Source organism: Lissotriton vulgaris, chromosome 11 (assembly GCF_964263255.1).
Source record: "Lissotriton vulgaris chromosome 11, aLisVul1.2, whole genome shotgun sequence".
Taxonomy (NCBI): Eukaryota; Metazoa; Chordata; class Amphibia; order Caudata; family Salamandridae; genus Lissotriton; species Lissotriton vulgaris.
The window spans coordinates 852,334,080-852,350,905 of record NC_141699.1 but is presented as its reverse complement, the minus strand read 5'-3'; the positions used below and the strand labels follow the sequence as shown (position 1 = coordinate 852,350,905).

The 16,826-nt window shown below is 43.3% G+C and overlaps 1 protein-coding gene across 1 annotated transcript in view; it reads left to right on the top strand.

The window, feature by feature from the left end:
• LOC147683583 (pyridoxal phosphate homeostasis protein-like) overlaps positions 1–16,826 on the top strand; it is an 82,838-nt gene that overhangs the window by 16,575 nt on the left and 49,437 nt on the right. Inside the window, exon 2 of the mRNA XM_086943982.1 lies at positions 10,470–10,577. Coding sequence (XP_086800108.1) covers positions 10,470–10,577 — 108 coding nt within the window. The remainder of the gene's footprint in view (positions 1–10,469; positions 10,578–16,826) is intronic.

The window sequence follows — 16,826 nt, the reverse complement described above, 5'->3', positions numbered from 1 at the left end:
GCCGCTGGCGCGCTTGTGAGTGGCTGCTAAAATGCGTGACAATGCATTTCAGTGCGGTGATGCGGAACACCGCACTGAAATGCGTGAGCGTCACAACCGTTGCGTGATGCTTGACAGGACTGTTAATTGTATTGGTATTTGGTTATCTGTAGTTCATGCACCTCCTGCATTTGTTTTGTTACAGATACCGAGTTAATTTCATGGGGAGGATTGATTGGAATTTGTGGAAGCCCAGTCCCATTAAACATTGAAATAATGGAATCTTTCTTTTCTTGCCGAACATTCTTATTTCCTACGCAAATATTCCAAAGGACATTAAATCACTACTTAACCTTCTGAACTTGTTTGATTAACAGATATAATTGGATGAAAGTTCACAACATCTGATGGTATTCATCATCATTGATGGTCCATTCCAGTTCAAGCATATCCCAGTTGGCACGGCAAGCCCATCATCCATGCTTCAGTATATCGCGTTGAGTCTACTTGGGAGCCAATAAGGCCCAGTGGTGTCCAAGGATGTTATTTTAAGTTTTGGTAAAGAGGGAGTATACATTTGATGACCCTGACAAATGCTGGAAAACCATAGTTTTATGTTTGGGTGGGGGGTGGACGCAGATTTGCTAAATGGAAGGTTGAATATACGGATCACTTTGTTTAGGAAATGAGAATGAAGTGGCTGGGGATCAACAACAGCCAGGAGTTTCTCAGATTCCGAGCAGTTGTACTAGCGATGGCGCCAGATTTTTCGGGGATTCAGGTGATGGACATCATCTTTGAGCAGCGTTGCAATAATGCCTCTGGGTCAGAAGGACAGAGTTAGTAGGGGCAAATAAGTCCCAAAGGCAAAGAAGCATAAGAATGGGGTCAGGAGGCGCTCCATATTATTGTGATTTTCCTGAGCCTAGTACAGTGCCACTTGCCTTGCAAGGCTATATTGTGTGTGGCTTTATCGAAAGTCTAGGAACACAAGTGATGAGGCATCACTACAGAACTGCTGCTTAATCTAAGGTTGTTATAGGGAAAGCCGAAATTAGGTGTGTTTACCGTAGTTTGAGGTTAAAAATAACTTGAAATGGTAAAGGGGAAGGTAATTTTTCCTTAAAGACAGGTTTTATAACCTAAACTGAGTGAAGCCTCTTAAATTTTCTCATGCAGAGCAATGTTAGAAGTGACTTGATCAAATGTGAGAATACTGTAAGGGCAGATTTTTTTTTTGTATGTTCAAAATATTGTATTATCATTATTAATATTATTATTTTTTTTTTGTTGCAGACAGTTAATGACAAAACAGAAAATTTTACAGTGGTGGCATATACAACAGATTAACGCGAAGTTCAAAAATATCATCATAATAATATCTATGTACCAAAAAGTTCACAATTGTCATAAAAACAGCAAAAATATAAGAGTGAAATAGGGAACAAACAAGGCTACTCCTCAAATATTAGTCATACAACAATGTCAACAAAAGAAAATTAATGTTAATACCTATTTTAAAAATACGTTATCATATAATCATCAATTGGTTTCCATAACTGTTGAAATGAAGATGTCTTTTTTTAATGGTCCCTTATAAGATAATAGGGCACCAGATCTAATAAAAGTGACTTAGGACCACCACATATGGACTGATATTGCATCAACTTATTTCCAACTGGAGGTAATGGATTTATTAGTAATGGAAATAAGAGAAAAAAGTTTAGAATGGGACTACAGGTGGACGATAAAACATAAGATTTACCAATAAGCATGTTTATAGGTAAAAACCTCAGAGAGAAGACAGATTTTAACCCATTGGCCGACGGCAGCACTACCTCCCCAGTGCTGCCGTCGGACAATGGCCGACGCGGCCCCGCCCGCGCACGAAAACCGCCGCACCGTGGGAATTACCGCAGCGGTTAACGGATTAATAATGATGTCCCAAACATTTTTCAAAAAGTGAACTATTACTGCGCATTCAAAGAGCATGTGCTTTAAAGTACCAGCCTAACATTTGTAATTCCAACAAAGTGATAAATGTATAAGTTTAGCCTTATATAATGTGGAAGGAGACAATAGACAATTGAATAAAATAAGTGGTTGTTTGAGATAAGGATGCAGGAAACCGCCCTGAGATATTTATGGTCCATATTTGTCGCCACAAATTTTATGAAAAATTCAAAGAGTTCTGCTACCGAATCAGAGTTTTTAATTTGGGGAGGCATATTTGGGAAGGTGTTAAGTAGTACATTACGAAGAATTTCATATTTCAGAGCTTCGTTATTGAGTAACATGAATATAGACTGTAGCTCTGAGAAAGATAACAAAGCATCATTTTCATAAATATCCTGAAGAAATAAGATACCAGCCGATATCCATAATTTTCAAAATTAGATCGTACGATTAAACTTTAATGTAGGGTTGTACCAAAGAGAACTCATAGTAGAATCTGAAATATGTGATGAGAAAGAACCATCTAAATCAGTAATATTCAATTTAGTGGATGCTATGATGGGCGAGGATTTAAAAAAAATATTAGAATTGGACATAAAAAGAAGTGATGGGAGAGGAAATGGTGACACTAGGTTACGTTCTACCATTAACCATTTGGGGGAATAGTTAGGGTCCGCACATGTAAACCAGAGTGGGCCTGGTTTTAAAATAAATGCCATATAGTATTTGAGAAAAGCAGATATGCTAAATCCTCCATTAAGTTTGGAAATTTGGAAATAAGTTTATCAATTGTTTTGTAGACTGATAGAGGCAATTGTATGGGGATCACAGAGTATAGAAGATAATTTGGGCTAATATCATTTTAATGGTCTTAAGTTTCCCCCACCAAGATAAATGAAGTGTGGACCATTGACTAATTTTAGCTATAATTTTTGTAAACCAAGTATCACAATTGAGAGTAATGGAATGTTTGAAAGGAAGTGAAAAAAGTATACCTAAATATTTAATGTTCTCCTTTTGCCAGACAATTTCAGTATTTCCCAATACAGAAAGTGTGCAAGGGACATTCAGGGGAAAGAATTCTGTTTTATGAGTATTAAAGGTATAACCAAAAACAGTGGAATATTCATGTATAACATTTAAAACTGTGGGTGTAGATGTGGCTGGGTTACTAAGATATAGTAGGACCTCATCTGCATAAGCAGACGTTTTAAGGTTGACATTAGCTAACACTAATCCTTCAATATCAACGGGATTTCGAAAATGGGCGAGAAAAGGATTGATAATAAAAAAAGAAGAGGTGTCAATGGACAGCCTTGTCAAGTTCCTCTGTAGAGAGGAAAGGGATTAGAAAATTGACCATTATTTACGAGTCGAGCATAAGGGGAACCATATAACGTTGATACCATTTTTGTAAAATTATTACCAAAATTAAAAGAAGATAGCGTTTCATAAAAGAAATTGCCAATGAACTTTACCGAACGCTTTCCCTGCATCTAAAGCAAGAAGACCTGCAGGAGAAGTAAAGTTAGGGGCTTTATCAATATAATGAAAGAGGAGTTGTGTATTATTAACAGAGAATCGTTTTGACATAAAACAAGATTGATCTATGGGAATTAGGAACGACAGAGCCGGAGTTAACTTGGTAGCGAGGATTTTTGCATAGGTTTTTACAATCTTGATTTATTAGGGAAATAGGACAGTAATTTGAAACGTTAGTGTGGTCTTTATCAGGTTTAGGTAAAACTACAATTGAAGCTTCCGTAAAAGAGCCTCTGAGTAAACCGGATTGGGCGAATGTAGTAAAAAAATCGATGAACTTCTTGAAGAACAACATCTACATTCATGTGCCAACTGGAATGATAAACAAAAAAGTTGCCAGTTTGTAAATGAAGTGAAGTTACTGTGTGGTCTGAAATTTCAATGTTTCCAATAGTAGGTTGAGTTATAGACTTTACTAAGTCTCTAGACACCAAGAAGTAATCGAAGTGTGAATGAAAATTATGAGAAATAGAGAAGAAGGTGAATTCTTTCTGAGTAGGGAAATGTAGTCTCCAGATGTCAACCAGCTAAGTGTTTTTAAACAAAGTTCTGAGGGAATGAAACGCTTTGGGAGGTGTACATTTGGTCAAAGACAGCCAATCTAAAAGGGGGCCACTAATCAAATTAAAGTCAGTCCCCCATAATTAAGGAAACTTTACCAAGGTGGAGAATTACAGAGGTGAAACAAGACCAAAAATTAGGGTCATCAGCTGTTGGTCCATAGATATTAATTAAATGTAAAATTGTATTACCAGTTTTTGCTTTGACTAAAAGAAATCTACCTTCAGAATCAGATTGTTGATCTAAATTTATAATTGGAGATTGTGAGAAGTTGGCCTGGAATATGATGTCCACAAATTAAAGTGAGCAACTTGTACCCGTCCAAACAACCCTTATTTTGATTTAAGAGGTCAAATATAACCTTAGAAAGCTATCCAAGTGGTAGCTGTGGAGAACAGCCTTCAGGCTTAGTCTTCAAGCAATGTTAAGCAGCTTGTTTTACCAGAATGTAACCTTATTTTATTAGATAAATGAAAGGAGAACCACTCAGTAGTTATAAGAATATATATTTATTATTATAACACAGCTTAAATACCTCAAAGTATCTGCTACACGCAGATGAACACACAGCACACCATACTGTAGTTCAGAAACAATCTTAAGTAGCAATAATACACAGTGGGCTCCAGGGGAAGACCAAACCATATGTTAAAACCGTGGTATAAGAACCACGACTCGAGTCAAGACAGGGTCTAGAGGATGTAGAATTGCTGGGACCCCAAGGAACCACTCAAGGTGAGTAATTAGGGTATCCAGGAAGGACGGGTGCAGTGTGAGAACAGGACCGCATGCTACGTACAATTCAATGGGAGAGTCGCAGTTGCAGTTTTAATGTTTAAGGACCCTTCCCAGTGGATTATGAGGAAACCCTTTGGAACATAGAAGGTTGGAAAGCCACCCCACCCGTGGATACTGAAGTACCAGGGAAGCCGGGTGCATAGGGCTGAAGTGGCGTCTGAAACCGCAGTTGTTCTTAAGGGAGTCTTCAAAGAAATGCCACTGCTGGAAAGAAGAAAAGTGTCCGGTGGAATCCGCAGGTTCTTTCTTGATGGAAGGAACCTGAAAGCAGAGGGTACAGAGTCTGGGTCACTCAGGAGTGACCAGGGGCTCGGTATACAAATGCCCACCGATGTCTGGTGTGAAGAAGGAGACCTTGACTCTACAGCTGCAGGGACCAGGAGAGGCCGGATACGAGCTGTCCCATGAATGATGTCGAGTGCTGAGGAGTCGGTGTCCGGCGGGAGCACCAACGAGCCTTGACAGCGACAACCCATGAAGAAAGTCAAAGAAGGTTATGGTCTGGCCCAGCAAGGACCAAAGGACTCTCCACAGCAAGGGGAGTCAGAGCAGGCCTGGAGCAACCAAGGGAGCCTAAGAAAGCAGTGTTGTCTCTCAAATGGACCCACAGGCTCGAGGCACAGAAGTTGGAAGGGGACCTCTAGCAGTTTCACAAAGACACAGCTTGAAGGACACAGACTGCGAGGAGGTCAGAGTCCTTTGTATGAAATGTGCCCAGAGGTTGGGGCATTCGATAGCCCAATGTACGAAGTTGGAGATCACCAACAAGCATAATCAATTGCAAAAGTACTCGGTGCACAGGGTTTTAGTTTGTGTTCCCCACGAGTGATACTGGCCTCAAACTCAGTGAGAGGGCAGCTTGACCTCAAGGACAGAAGGAACCCACCTCCTGTGTTGCTGGAGCCTTCGGAGTCCACAGGAGCTCAGGATCAGCAGACTGGTTGGTTGCGTTACGGTGCCTGCAAACGGAGGGGAGTGACTCCTTCACCCCAAGGGAGATACTTCAGTTGTCCTTGATGCTCAACAGGTCCTGCACAGAACCTGTGTGGTGCACTGGCATAGACGATGCTTTCAACGGAGAGGGAGATGAAGTTTGGCCCAGGCGAAGTCCAGAGTGTCCAGACGGTCGAAGGTCAGTGGTTTCTTGTTCAGAATCTTGTCCACGTCGAACTTAGGTTTCTACAGCTAGGTAAGCCCTTTTGTACCCACGGGAGAGGGTTGGACAGATTCAGGGGACCCTCCCAGGGGAGGGTCAGGACAGTGGGGAGTTTACTCCCATGTCCTTTGTCCAGTTTTGTGCCAGAGCAGGAGCCAACAGCTCCCAGAACTGGTTTGAACTGGTCTATCCACAGGAAAACCAAATGTGCCCCTCGTACAGACTTTCAGGCACTTGGGAAGTGTACCCACCTAGCCCCAATACACTAAATCCTGTCTTGAAGAAGGTCATACCTCCCTGTGACAGGATGCCTATTGTGCAGCCTTTCTCTGCTCGAGTTTGGCTCAGCAGCATGAGGGCAGAAATGTGTCTCTGGTCGGCAGCATCCATTTTGTGCTGTCTGGGTCGAGATGGCTGGTACTGGGAAGACCAGGGACCCACGAAGGTTGCTTCTGAGGGGTGGAATCATACCTCCTACACCGGTTACCGATGTGGAGGTATGATTCCAAGGTGTTTGATACCAAACACGACATGGTTTGTTGCAGTCGTTTTCGAGTTGGCATTGTACGCGAGCGTATAATGCACCTTTACCTATATGTCTGGCTGCGTCACCGACAACCCTGGAGAATGGTATCCAAAGGCTGCAAGGGCTCTGCTCATGCAGGGGCACCCTCTTGGCACCCTGCCTTCAGGGCTGTCTGGGCCTGCTATAGGGGTGACTTACAGGTTCTAAGTGTAGTGACCTATAGACATAGTAAACCTATACCTAAAGTAAGTGGTGCATGAACGCAGCGGGCAGGGTGCCTGACTCCAGACTACGGGGTTCGCCGTTTGATCACTGGCGGCAGGTTAGCCCAGCACCATGTGACTCTGGGCAATAGCCCGCTTATTCTTCCCGACGGCCCCCAGCGCAGGGACACCACTTCGGAGGTAGCTGTGCGCTTTATAAATACTGGTATTTCATTTTAATTTCATTTCATGCACAATATTACACAGGCTGCAAAGTCAGGCCTGTAATTCCATTTTGCATGGCCTCTCATGGGTGGCATAATACATGTTTCAGCCCATGGGAGGCCTCTGGAGTATCTGTGCCCTGGGTACCTGTGTACCATATACTAGGGACTCATATGGGTACCCCAGCATTCAATCTGGAGTGTACCAAAGTACATGACATAACATTTTAGGGAGAAAGCAGATAAACTGGGTCTTGACTAGCAGTATCCCAGTCAGATTAGTCAAAAACTAGCAAAACACCAGGCAAAAAGTGGATATAACCATGCAGTCTGATCCTACCTTCCTACAGAGATTTAAAAAGAAAAAGAACAGCCACACCATTATTTTTAACTGATGCAAGGGAGGAGATAGTCTGACCAACCCATTTCCTTTGCATGGTTGCCAAAATGCTATCAATGTGAGTCGCTTGCAAAAAACAAATGTCAGCTTTTTGCCTATGTAAATAATCAACAAACATTTTTAATCTTTTAATTGGATGTCGTAAACCTTTTGACATTCAAGGAAACAACTTTATGAGAATTATTCATATTCTATGAAGTGAAACAAGCAGAAAAAATAGAGAAAGGGTAAAGGAAATCAGGAAATATGCAGGAAGGATTGTAAGAGACCAAAGAAGTAAACACAAAAACATAGACCAAATAAAGAAACAAATGTATCTATAAAAAAGTAAAGAGCATACATACCCTTAGTGAGACACACACATGCGTATAAGAAGGGCAGAATTTTAAGTTGTTGGCGATTGCAACTTTTACCTACCGTTCCCTAGGTGGGGAAGACCTGGGGGTAAAGAACCACTATAGGCTTGGGGAGGCAGAACCCCCACTGGTAAAATACCAGAGAATGGAATTCCAACAAATTGATAATGAGATCTTCCTTGTCCCCCATGGAAAAGAGGTTTTGGGAGGGGCTGCCGACCGGAGGGAGGCCTGTTCCTCCCGGGGGGGTTTGGGGCCTGGGGAGGGGGAGGGGGAGGGGAGGAAGGGGAGGGGTGGATAGCACCGTAAATAGGCTGGTTTTGGGCTGGTTTGTTTCCCTTGGGCTGGTTGGGCTACAGTTTGGGCTACAGTTTGGGCTACTTTTGGGCTGCTGTAAATATAATCTGCCATTTTAGGTCACTGGCCACCATTTCGGTGGCTGTGACACAGCAGCTGGTGAAGGGGTTTCTTTGGGACTTTGCTTTCTTTTCCCTCCCGCCCTCCCTTTGTTGGTGTCAGGTGGAGGACTCTGGTAAGGTTGTGAATAAGGGGGTGGGTATGTGTTGGCAGGTTGGACGGTTTCTTGGGAGCTGGTGCATCAGAAGGGTTTTACTGTACGGGGTCTTGTCGCTGGAGCAGGTGCTGGTGTGTTGTTTGGTCGTCAGGGTGGCGGTTTTTCCTAAGGACTAGGAGAATTTAGGAGGTCTGCTCTTGCCGGGGGGGGGGGGTGTAAGTTGTAAGTGTAAGAAGTTATTTAGTTAGGTAGAGAGGCAAGTTGAAATTTGCTAATTGGTCATGTTTTGTTGTTTGGGGGAACCATGGTTAGGGGAGGGGGTGTTTTTTTAAAATTTTTATTAGGAACATTTTACTTAGCGAGGTTTAGTTTTGTACTGCACAGGCCAAGGGATTTTTTGTGAGGTGCACCTGCTTCCAATAAAGCGGCCTTTGTCACACCTTAAAACGAGTCTGTGGTCGGTGCTTGCCCACCCCCCCTTCCTGGTGGGCCCCAAATGTAAACAAGGGTTATTGCTATGATTTCTACTGTTCTCTAGAATTGTGGCAGTAATAATTGAGATGAAACAGTGTCTCTGAGTAAGTTACCCTATGGTGGAACACCTGAAGATGAGGGCAGACACTAGTGCAGTATGGAAGTAGAAGCTCATTTGGTAAAGGGGAAGAGAGCACTGCTCAGGGGAAGAAGAAAAGGAAGGAATGAAGCGAGTGCTGATCTGTTCAGCAGGAAGCACCCAAATGAAACATTTCCACACTCGGAATCCAGAATAAAGAGACAATGTAAACCGCTTGTGAGCGTTCTGGAGCAATGTTTAGACGTCTTGTTTGTCAGTTTTGTGATTCGATCCTGCTCATCATCTGGTCACATAGTTCGGAAGGATGAGAAAAATGCTTTGGCATGGTTTTAAAAATGTCGAAAACCAACCTAGGAGCATCGACTTGGAATTGCATTTGTTTGTGACTAGGGGCTGTTAGGCCAACCACCAGGGAGAGTGTTGGAACTTTCTGTGGTTTCCCGTCAACTAATCCTACTATTAACCCTTTAAGTGCTGCCGTCGGTCAACGGTCGTCGCGAGCACTACCTTGCCAGTGCTGCGCACGACCGTTGGCCGACGGGTCCGCACCCGTTATTCGAACGTTCAGCACTGGGCGCTGAACGTTCGACGCTGCTAAGGTGTTAAGAGAGTTGTTCTCGTAAATAACTACTTATAAAGCAATAGATCACTCATTTCTAGTGGCCCTGGTTTTCACCCGCTCACCTGACCAAAGGTTTCCATGCACTTCAGTGAAAATAATGTTACCACAATAGCTTGACCTTTCCAACAATAAACAGCCCGCTAAGAGGGTTTGATTCTATATTTTAAATTAATAATAAATAATCCATCGATGCTCGATTTCCATAACGGGTAGATGATGCATGGCTGAACTTACCTGCTGAAAGGTGTTTTGGAATTATAGCACAGTGGTGGAGATCTTGTTCAATTTTGAAAATGTGTTGGGGTCTATTAGGCTAGACAGTTTATTGGGTTTTCATCTAAACTGGAATTGAAAGCATTAAGATTCAACTTCTGCCACCTAAGCAGCCTCTCTTCAGCATATTATCCCTCATGAATGACTAAAAGTGAGATTCATATGTATTTCTGGAAAAAACAGAAAAGGGTTACAGCGTAGCATTTGAGCTTTCCGTGTTATTTGGGCAGAACTGTATGCACATTTTAAGATCAAATTTTAAACTGATGTCACTTTGCTTAAAATTCTCCACCACTTTCCTCTGTTTGATTGTGAACCCACAACCAAGTGCAGTGCTTTCACGAGTACTCACGTGTTTAGTGAAAACGCAGCTTTCTAAGAAATTATCCAAGAGAGGCAGCAGATTTTCAGGTCCTTTCCCATAAATGATGCTCGTTACAAACAGCATTTGACCTGCCAATGGAAGTGTCTCAATACTTTCTTCCCTATTTTTAATATATATTTTGATTTCGCACAACCTTCAGACCTCATGCGATGATAACGTGATGTCAGTGGATGCTGAGCTACGCTAATACAGGGAACCAGGAAGTTCATATGTGATCGTTTTTGGCACAGAAGGCAGCTGTTTCAGTTGTTTGTCCTGCTTAAAGAGAAAGGGAGAGATGGAAAATAAGATGGTTTCCAGGATTATGTTGACAACATGCTTATCAGTGTGATGACTTAAGGGAAGTTGATTTTGGAAATGTTGTTTAATATATGCTATTTGCTTCCTTCTCTTTTGGCAGCATTTACCTGCAATAAAACCCCGGCTTGTAGCTGTCAGTAAAACTAAACCTGTTGATATGGTGATTGATGTCTACAATCATGGACAACGGAACTTTGGTGAAAACTATGTAAGTGCTTCTGAATTAATATCCATTTTTGATTTTGTTGTTCTAATTACTCTTCACTTGCTAGTTAAGTTTTGAAGCCAAATCTATGCATCTGATTTATTTTCCAATATTTGAAAACGACCTCCTTTCCACCATGACTGCTCTTAATTTTCTAATTGGAACTAAAATATTGGTTTGACATTTATTTCACGAGACAGTCGAAACGAATCTCTACCTCTGAATAGGTTATGCACCTTTGTCTGGATGAAGACTCTACAAAAATATTCTAGTGCGTAGAGGCTAAAGAACCTTCACAGTATTGCGATTATGCATATGCTCAGCCTGTTAGTCATTACCAACGAATATTACGACGTGTGTATGAAATAGCTCTCCATTCTCTAAGGTCACTAAAACTTTAGGCAGTTGGTCACCACTTGTTTCCTAAACTACATGCTCTTCATTTTCTAGTTGCCCTTTCACAAATGTTGTACGACTCTTATTATCTGTCAATTGGTCATATATAGGGTAAACATTTCACTAAACGTTTCAATAGTGTTTAATTAGGATTGCATTATCATTGTTAGCATTAAGAGAAGCATTAATTCAGATAGGTACAAGGCATACCTACATATCGAAGCTTAAATTCATTTTGTCTTTGATTCAGTTTATGTACAGACCAAGCATGGATCCCATTATTTATTAAAATTCAAGTAAGCATTAAGGCAAATGCACATTATTTCAACATGCAAACCCCAGATAGTTTCTCTCATGCTAAATGTTTTCACTCAAAGTCCACCCAGTTCTCATAAACAAGATGGCAATCTGTTTTTAGACCCTCTTCTCAGGTCGGTTGAAAGGCAGTGCTAATTTAGCCAGAGACAAATCCTTGAATGTGTTAATATTAGTTTTTTTTTGTCTTTTAAGATTTGCAAGTTTTACCCGCCATGAGCCCTATTTGGAACTTTGCAAAGAAATCAATTTGATGGGAATGTTGCGGCTGTTCTAAATGTGTTTTTATTTCTAAAAGCTAAAGCAATATGCAAGGCCCTAGCATACAACTTTGCCAGTTTTGCTCTTAATGCATTGCCTCTTTTTGTTGGGGTATGCCAATGCTTTAGTTGAGGCCACCAGTCCATGTTGGTTCCTGTTTGTTGTAGTTGTGCTGGTCTCACTAATCAAGTTAAAGATATCAACTTCATTTTTAGACTCCCATTTCAAATCCCCTTACATTAACAGATCATTTAAAGAATTCACATTTTGCATTTTTGTGTATATCTACTCATTTGCCAATATTTCATTTTTTAAACAGGCAAGGATCCCCTGGCTAGGCATCGCAAACCCCAGGTTCAGAGCTGTTGCCGTAGAATATATTCGATACTGAGGGAATGTTTTTGTGAAATTAGCCTCATCTCGGTCCACACAGCCTTTACAACACAGCTGTTTTCATGCATATCTTTAACCAGTCATGCATTACAACGCATTCACCGTTACCATACATGCTGTTACAATGAATTACTAAATGTATGCATTATTTATTTATATTTATATTTATTTATTTATAACAACATTTGTAAAGCGCGAACGAAGGCCCTCGGGCATCTCGGCGCTAAGTAACTGCAATGTTTAGCCAACAAGGGGAGCTGAAGTTCATTGATTAAAAAGCCAGGTTTTGAGGTTTTTGCGGAACGACCAGAGGGAAGTACTGGTCTTGATTGAGTGAGGCAGTGTGTTCCACAGTTTCGGTGTATATGTGTGTAAGGATGTGAACCGTTACCACTCCTAGCCTTTACCACGCATGCCTTTCCAATGAATTACGTTGTAAAGGTATGTATGTGGTAAGGGTGCTGGAGGCTATCTGTGTCATTGGAGGAAACGGAAAGACCCTTCCACTTCCTCTTTATGGCTCAAGCCGTACCTCAGAAGAGCTGGAGAGGTGACATCGTCGAGAGGTAAGGGGGATTTAAAATTAATTTGTCTTTAATATTTATATTAATGTTTTTTTTATTATTTTATTAAGTTGATTTAAATTTATTTGGGGGGGAGTTGCATATGCTAGCCTTTTAGAAGGAGTGGGGGCCGTGGGGTGGAGGTCGCACAGGGATCTGTTTCTAGGGCTCAGGGGAGGCATAGTATTTAAAAGTTTCTTTTTTTTGTCGATGATGCAAATCACAAACTTCATTCAATAATTCACAATTTATTCCTAAGCCTATATCCTGATTCACCCTTATTTATTTATTTTATTTAAAGAGTTTTATATAGCGCTGGCTAGACCCGGAGGTATCAGAGCGTTTTACATGAGAATCAACAATGTAACAGAAAAAGTTAAACAATTACACAATAAATCCCCAAAAAATAGCCAATACAGTTAGGAGAGGAGAGAAAGGAGAGAGAAAAGTAGTGGAGGGGGCAGGGGAGGTGAGAAAGAGGAGGATATGGGAAGACAGAGAGACGAAAAGAAGTCTGTCTAAAGACCGACTGGGCAGGTGATGACCAAGGAGGGAATCCACGACCCATCTCACCTATAGCTAAACCAGGTAGCTCCATCGGGCATCAGACAAAAAAGTTCAGTCTCAATACATTGAGAGAGGGGAGAAGGAGAGACATAAATAGAGGGAGGATGCGGGAGGAGACGACAGGAGGGAGGAAAGGAAGTGCAACAATGTGGTTTAACAGTATAACAGAAAAAGATCAACAATTACACATTACATCAATCAATCAGCAATACATTAGGAGAGTAGAGAAAGGAGAGAGAAAAGAAGTGGGGGGGGGGGTAGGTGAGGTGAGAACGTGAGGATAAGGGAAGAGACAACCGTAGAGACGAGAGGAAGTCTGTCTAAAGACCGACTGGGTAGGTGACGACCAAGGAGGGAATCCATGGTCCATCTCCCCTATAGCTAAACCAGGTTGCTCCATCGGGCATCAGACAAAGTAGTTCAGTCTGAAGTGTCGAGGGAAGAGGTTCGCAGAAAACAGGATGGGGGGGAGATACGGCAGAAAGACGAAGGAAAGTCTGCCTAAAGACCGGCTGGGTAGGTGACGGACTATGGGGGGGAGAGTCCCAAAACCCATCTCCTCTATAGCTATCATGTAGCTCCACCGGGCTTTGGCCAAATAGCTAGGTCTCAATGGGACACATTTAAATAACACAGAGGGCAAAATAAATGGAGCGTAGAGGGGAGGGAACAGGGAAGGTGAGAAAGGTAGGATAGGGGAAGAGACAACAAGGAGTGACGAAATGAAATCTGTCTTATGGTCGACTGGGTAGGTGACGACCAAGGAGGTAATCCACGGCCCATCTCCCCTATAGCTAAACCAGGTAGCTCCATCGGGCATCAGACAAAATAGTTCAGTCTCAATAAATTGAGAGAGGAGAGAAGTAGAGATATAAATAGAGGGAGGAAGTGGGAAGAGACGATAGGAGAGGCGAAAGGAAGTCTGGCTAAAGACCAACTGGGTAGGTGGCGTCCAAGGAGGGAATCCCCGACCTGTCTCCCCTGTAGCTAAACCAGGTAGCTCTATCGGGCATCAGACAAAATAGCTAGCTCTCAAATGACGCAGGAAATTCACAGGTAAACAGGGTGGGGACTAGGGCAAGAACAGGTGAGGGCAAAGGTTAGTAGCAGGAAAGAGGAGAGGAGTAGAGCAGGTAGGGGTAGAGGGAAGGTAGTTCCGTAAAAGTTCCCATGAATCTGCTGCAAGGCATTCAAAAAGCAGGTCCATTTCTTCACAGGCGCCATCTTGAGGTTAAAACTCCGGGAGAGAATTACTCCAGAAGTCTTGTGTTGATATGACCGGTAGGAACGGCGGCCACAGAGTCAGACGCTCCCGACCATTCGATGTCCGGGGACAAGAAAAATCCAAATAATGTCCGGAGACAAGAAAAAGTTTTGATAATAATTCTGATTAGTGCTAATTTTAAGTTGTGGGGAATATGGAGTTTTTCTTGTTAACAAGCTTGTTCCCAAAGTTTCCAGGTGTCTGTTTCCGAATTTGAAGGGTTGCTAATGATTAATGGGCCATTTGAAGAGGTCTGCCCGTTTTGCAGGGTGTTTTTGCATTGGTATATGGAGCAGTCTTCTTTTTGTTTCTAGTGTTTTTCTCAATTCCGATCTCAGGGGGGCTCCATCTTAGGTGGGTTGAGTGGTGTGTGTGCACTGACCCTCGTTAGTCCGGTTCAGCTGCTTGCTTTCCTCGGTCTTCTCCGTGTGCCTTTATTCTCCCCCTCACCGCACTCTCACTGACCTTCAGGCCTAGCTCGCGTGTGCACGCGTGTGCTTTCAATCACAACGCGTTACAGTATCGTGCACCTGGTTTTCCTCGTTTGTGTTCTCTTCGTATCAATTGCCTTCCCTCTTTTCCACCCAAGATGGCGGCTGCTGTTTTGGGCACCTTCTGGTTTCGGTTTCGCCTTTGTTCTGAGCGCCCCTTCCTCTCGCTCCTGTGCTGTATTTCCTCCTTACTTTCACGCCCGCTTCCGTATCTTCTTCCTTCGCTCTTTTGCTCCTGTTCTGTGTCGTGCCTATACGTGACCCTGTGCCTTGGGGTTCACTTGCTCGGCAGCCACGTTTTACTTTTTTGAGCTCTTGTTTACTTGTGGTTGTGCGGTATGGTCGTTTTCGTTTCCGATTTGGGCGTCGGTCAGACGGGGCTTGTTTCCTCGTAGTGCTACCCTCTTACGCCTCCACAGCACACTGTTTTGCTCGACTGTACTGCTTTTCTTCCCCTAGCTAAGATGGCGGTTGTCGTTCTATTGTGCGATGGTTTCTGGTTTCGGTTTTCACCAAACATAATCCTTTGTTCTAGCCCCCCTCCACCTTCCGTTCTCGCTGTGTATGCAGCCATTCCCCCTTCTGCAGTTTTTTCCTTTGCCCGCCGACAGATGCGCGCCGCTATGGGCTCTGGGTTCTCTCCTACCCCCCGCCCTTGGCCGTCATCGTACACCGGCGCTCGCCTAATTGTCCTTCTGCTATTTGTGCCCTTGGGTTAGTTCAAGGTCTGGGGCCATTGTGGTTCTGCGCGGTCTGCTTTCTGCTGCGCTCCCTTCTCACCATGTGTAGGTCGAATGGGACTTGCGTTGTTGGATGTATACTGTTCTGCGTACCACTGGGCGCTCTGTGCCTGAGTGTCTTTTCCTCTCATGTGGTTCACATATTGCGCTTGTGAGAGTGTTTGGCAGCCTTCCTGTAATCCCCAGCAGGGTCTGTCTTCACCACCGTGTCAGTAGTCACAGCAGGCTCTTCTACTCTCTGCCTAGGGCCACAGCTGTTGTGTATCTTGCACGTGTTCTGCTCTTCCCCGCAGGGGGCCTCTTCAGGCTGGGCTTGTCCCTTCCTTCCACTCTTGCATCCGTGCTCGGCAATTAAAATGGCGGCCCACAGCTTTTAACCGTGGCTATCTCTGGGACAGGTAGGCTGCTCATTCCGATCTTGCACGTCTCCCTCTCTCTGTCCTCTGGGGAGTCTCTGCGCTTACACTAGAGCACTCTCTCTCTTCCCACACGCTCCTTGGAGAAACCGCTTCCCCCTCGTTTGCAGTAAGGAATCTACTATTGTGTGAATTATGATGGAATAAAAACCCTTATTTTGCATAGAAAATGTTGGTTGCTGCACTTTAATATATTAATTGTATTAATTACTGTGAGCCAACAGGATATAGGCTCAGGAATAAATTGTGAATTATTGAATAAAGTTTGTGATCTGCATCATCAACAAAAAAAGTCTAGGACCATTGTTCTTCGTACCACAAGTAACCCAGGTCCATAACCATTTTTGGGTCACCCCATTTTTCATAATGGTAGTATTTAAAAGGGCTGGGGGTCATGCTGAGGTTTGTTTCTGGGGCTCAGAGGAGGGGTATTTCTTAGAAGGGTGGGGTACCGGGGAGGAGGGGTCACGCAGGGGTACAGGGGAGGGTTTTTTTTCCCTAAAGGGCTGGAGGCTGCGGGGGGTTGCAAAAGATTCATTTTAGGACTCTGTGCAGGGAAAACCTTTACCACAAATATGCCCTTAACATTCATGCTTTTACACCAAAATGTGTTGTAAAGTTCTGTGTGGTAAAGGCATATTCGTGGAAAAGGTTATGCATGGTGGAGAAGTGTGGCTCACTGGTTAGAGCAGGCAGACCCTGAAGCAGAGGTCAGTCCCGGTACCAGGGTTCAATTCCCGACGCGGCAGGGTCTTGAGCTCAAATGTCCATGGATTCGATAATTCTCGCTTCGGTGCCTGACCTAATCATGGGTTCACACTCTGCAACTCTGGGCATTGAGCTTGC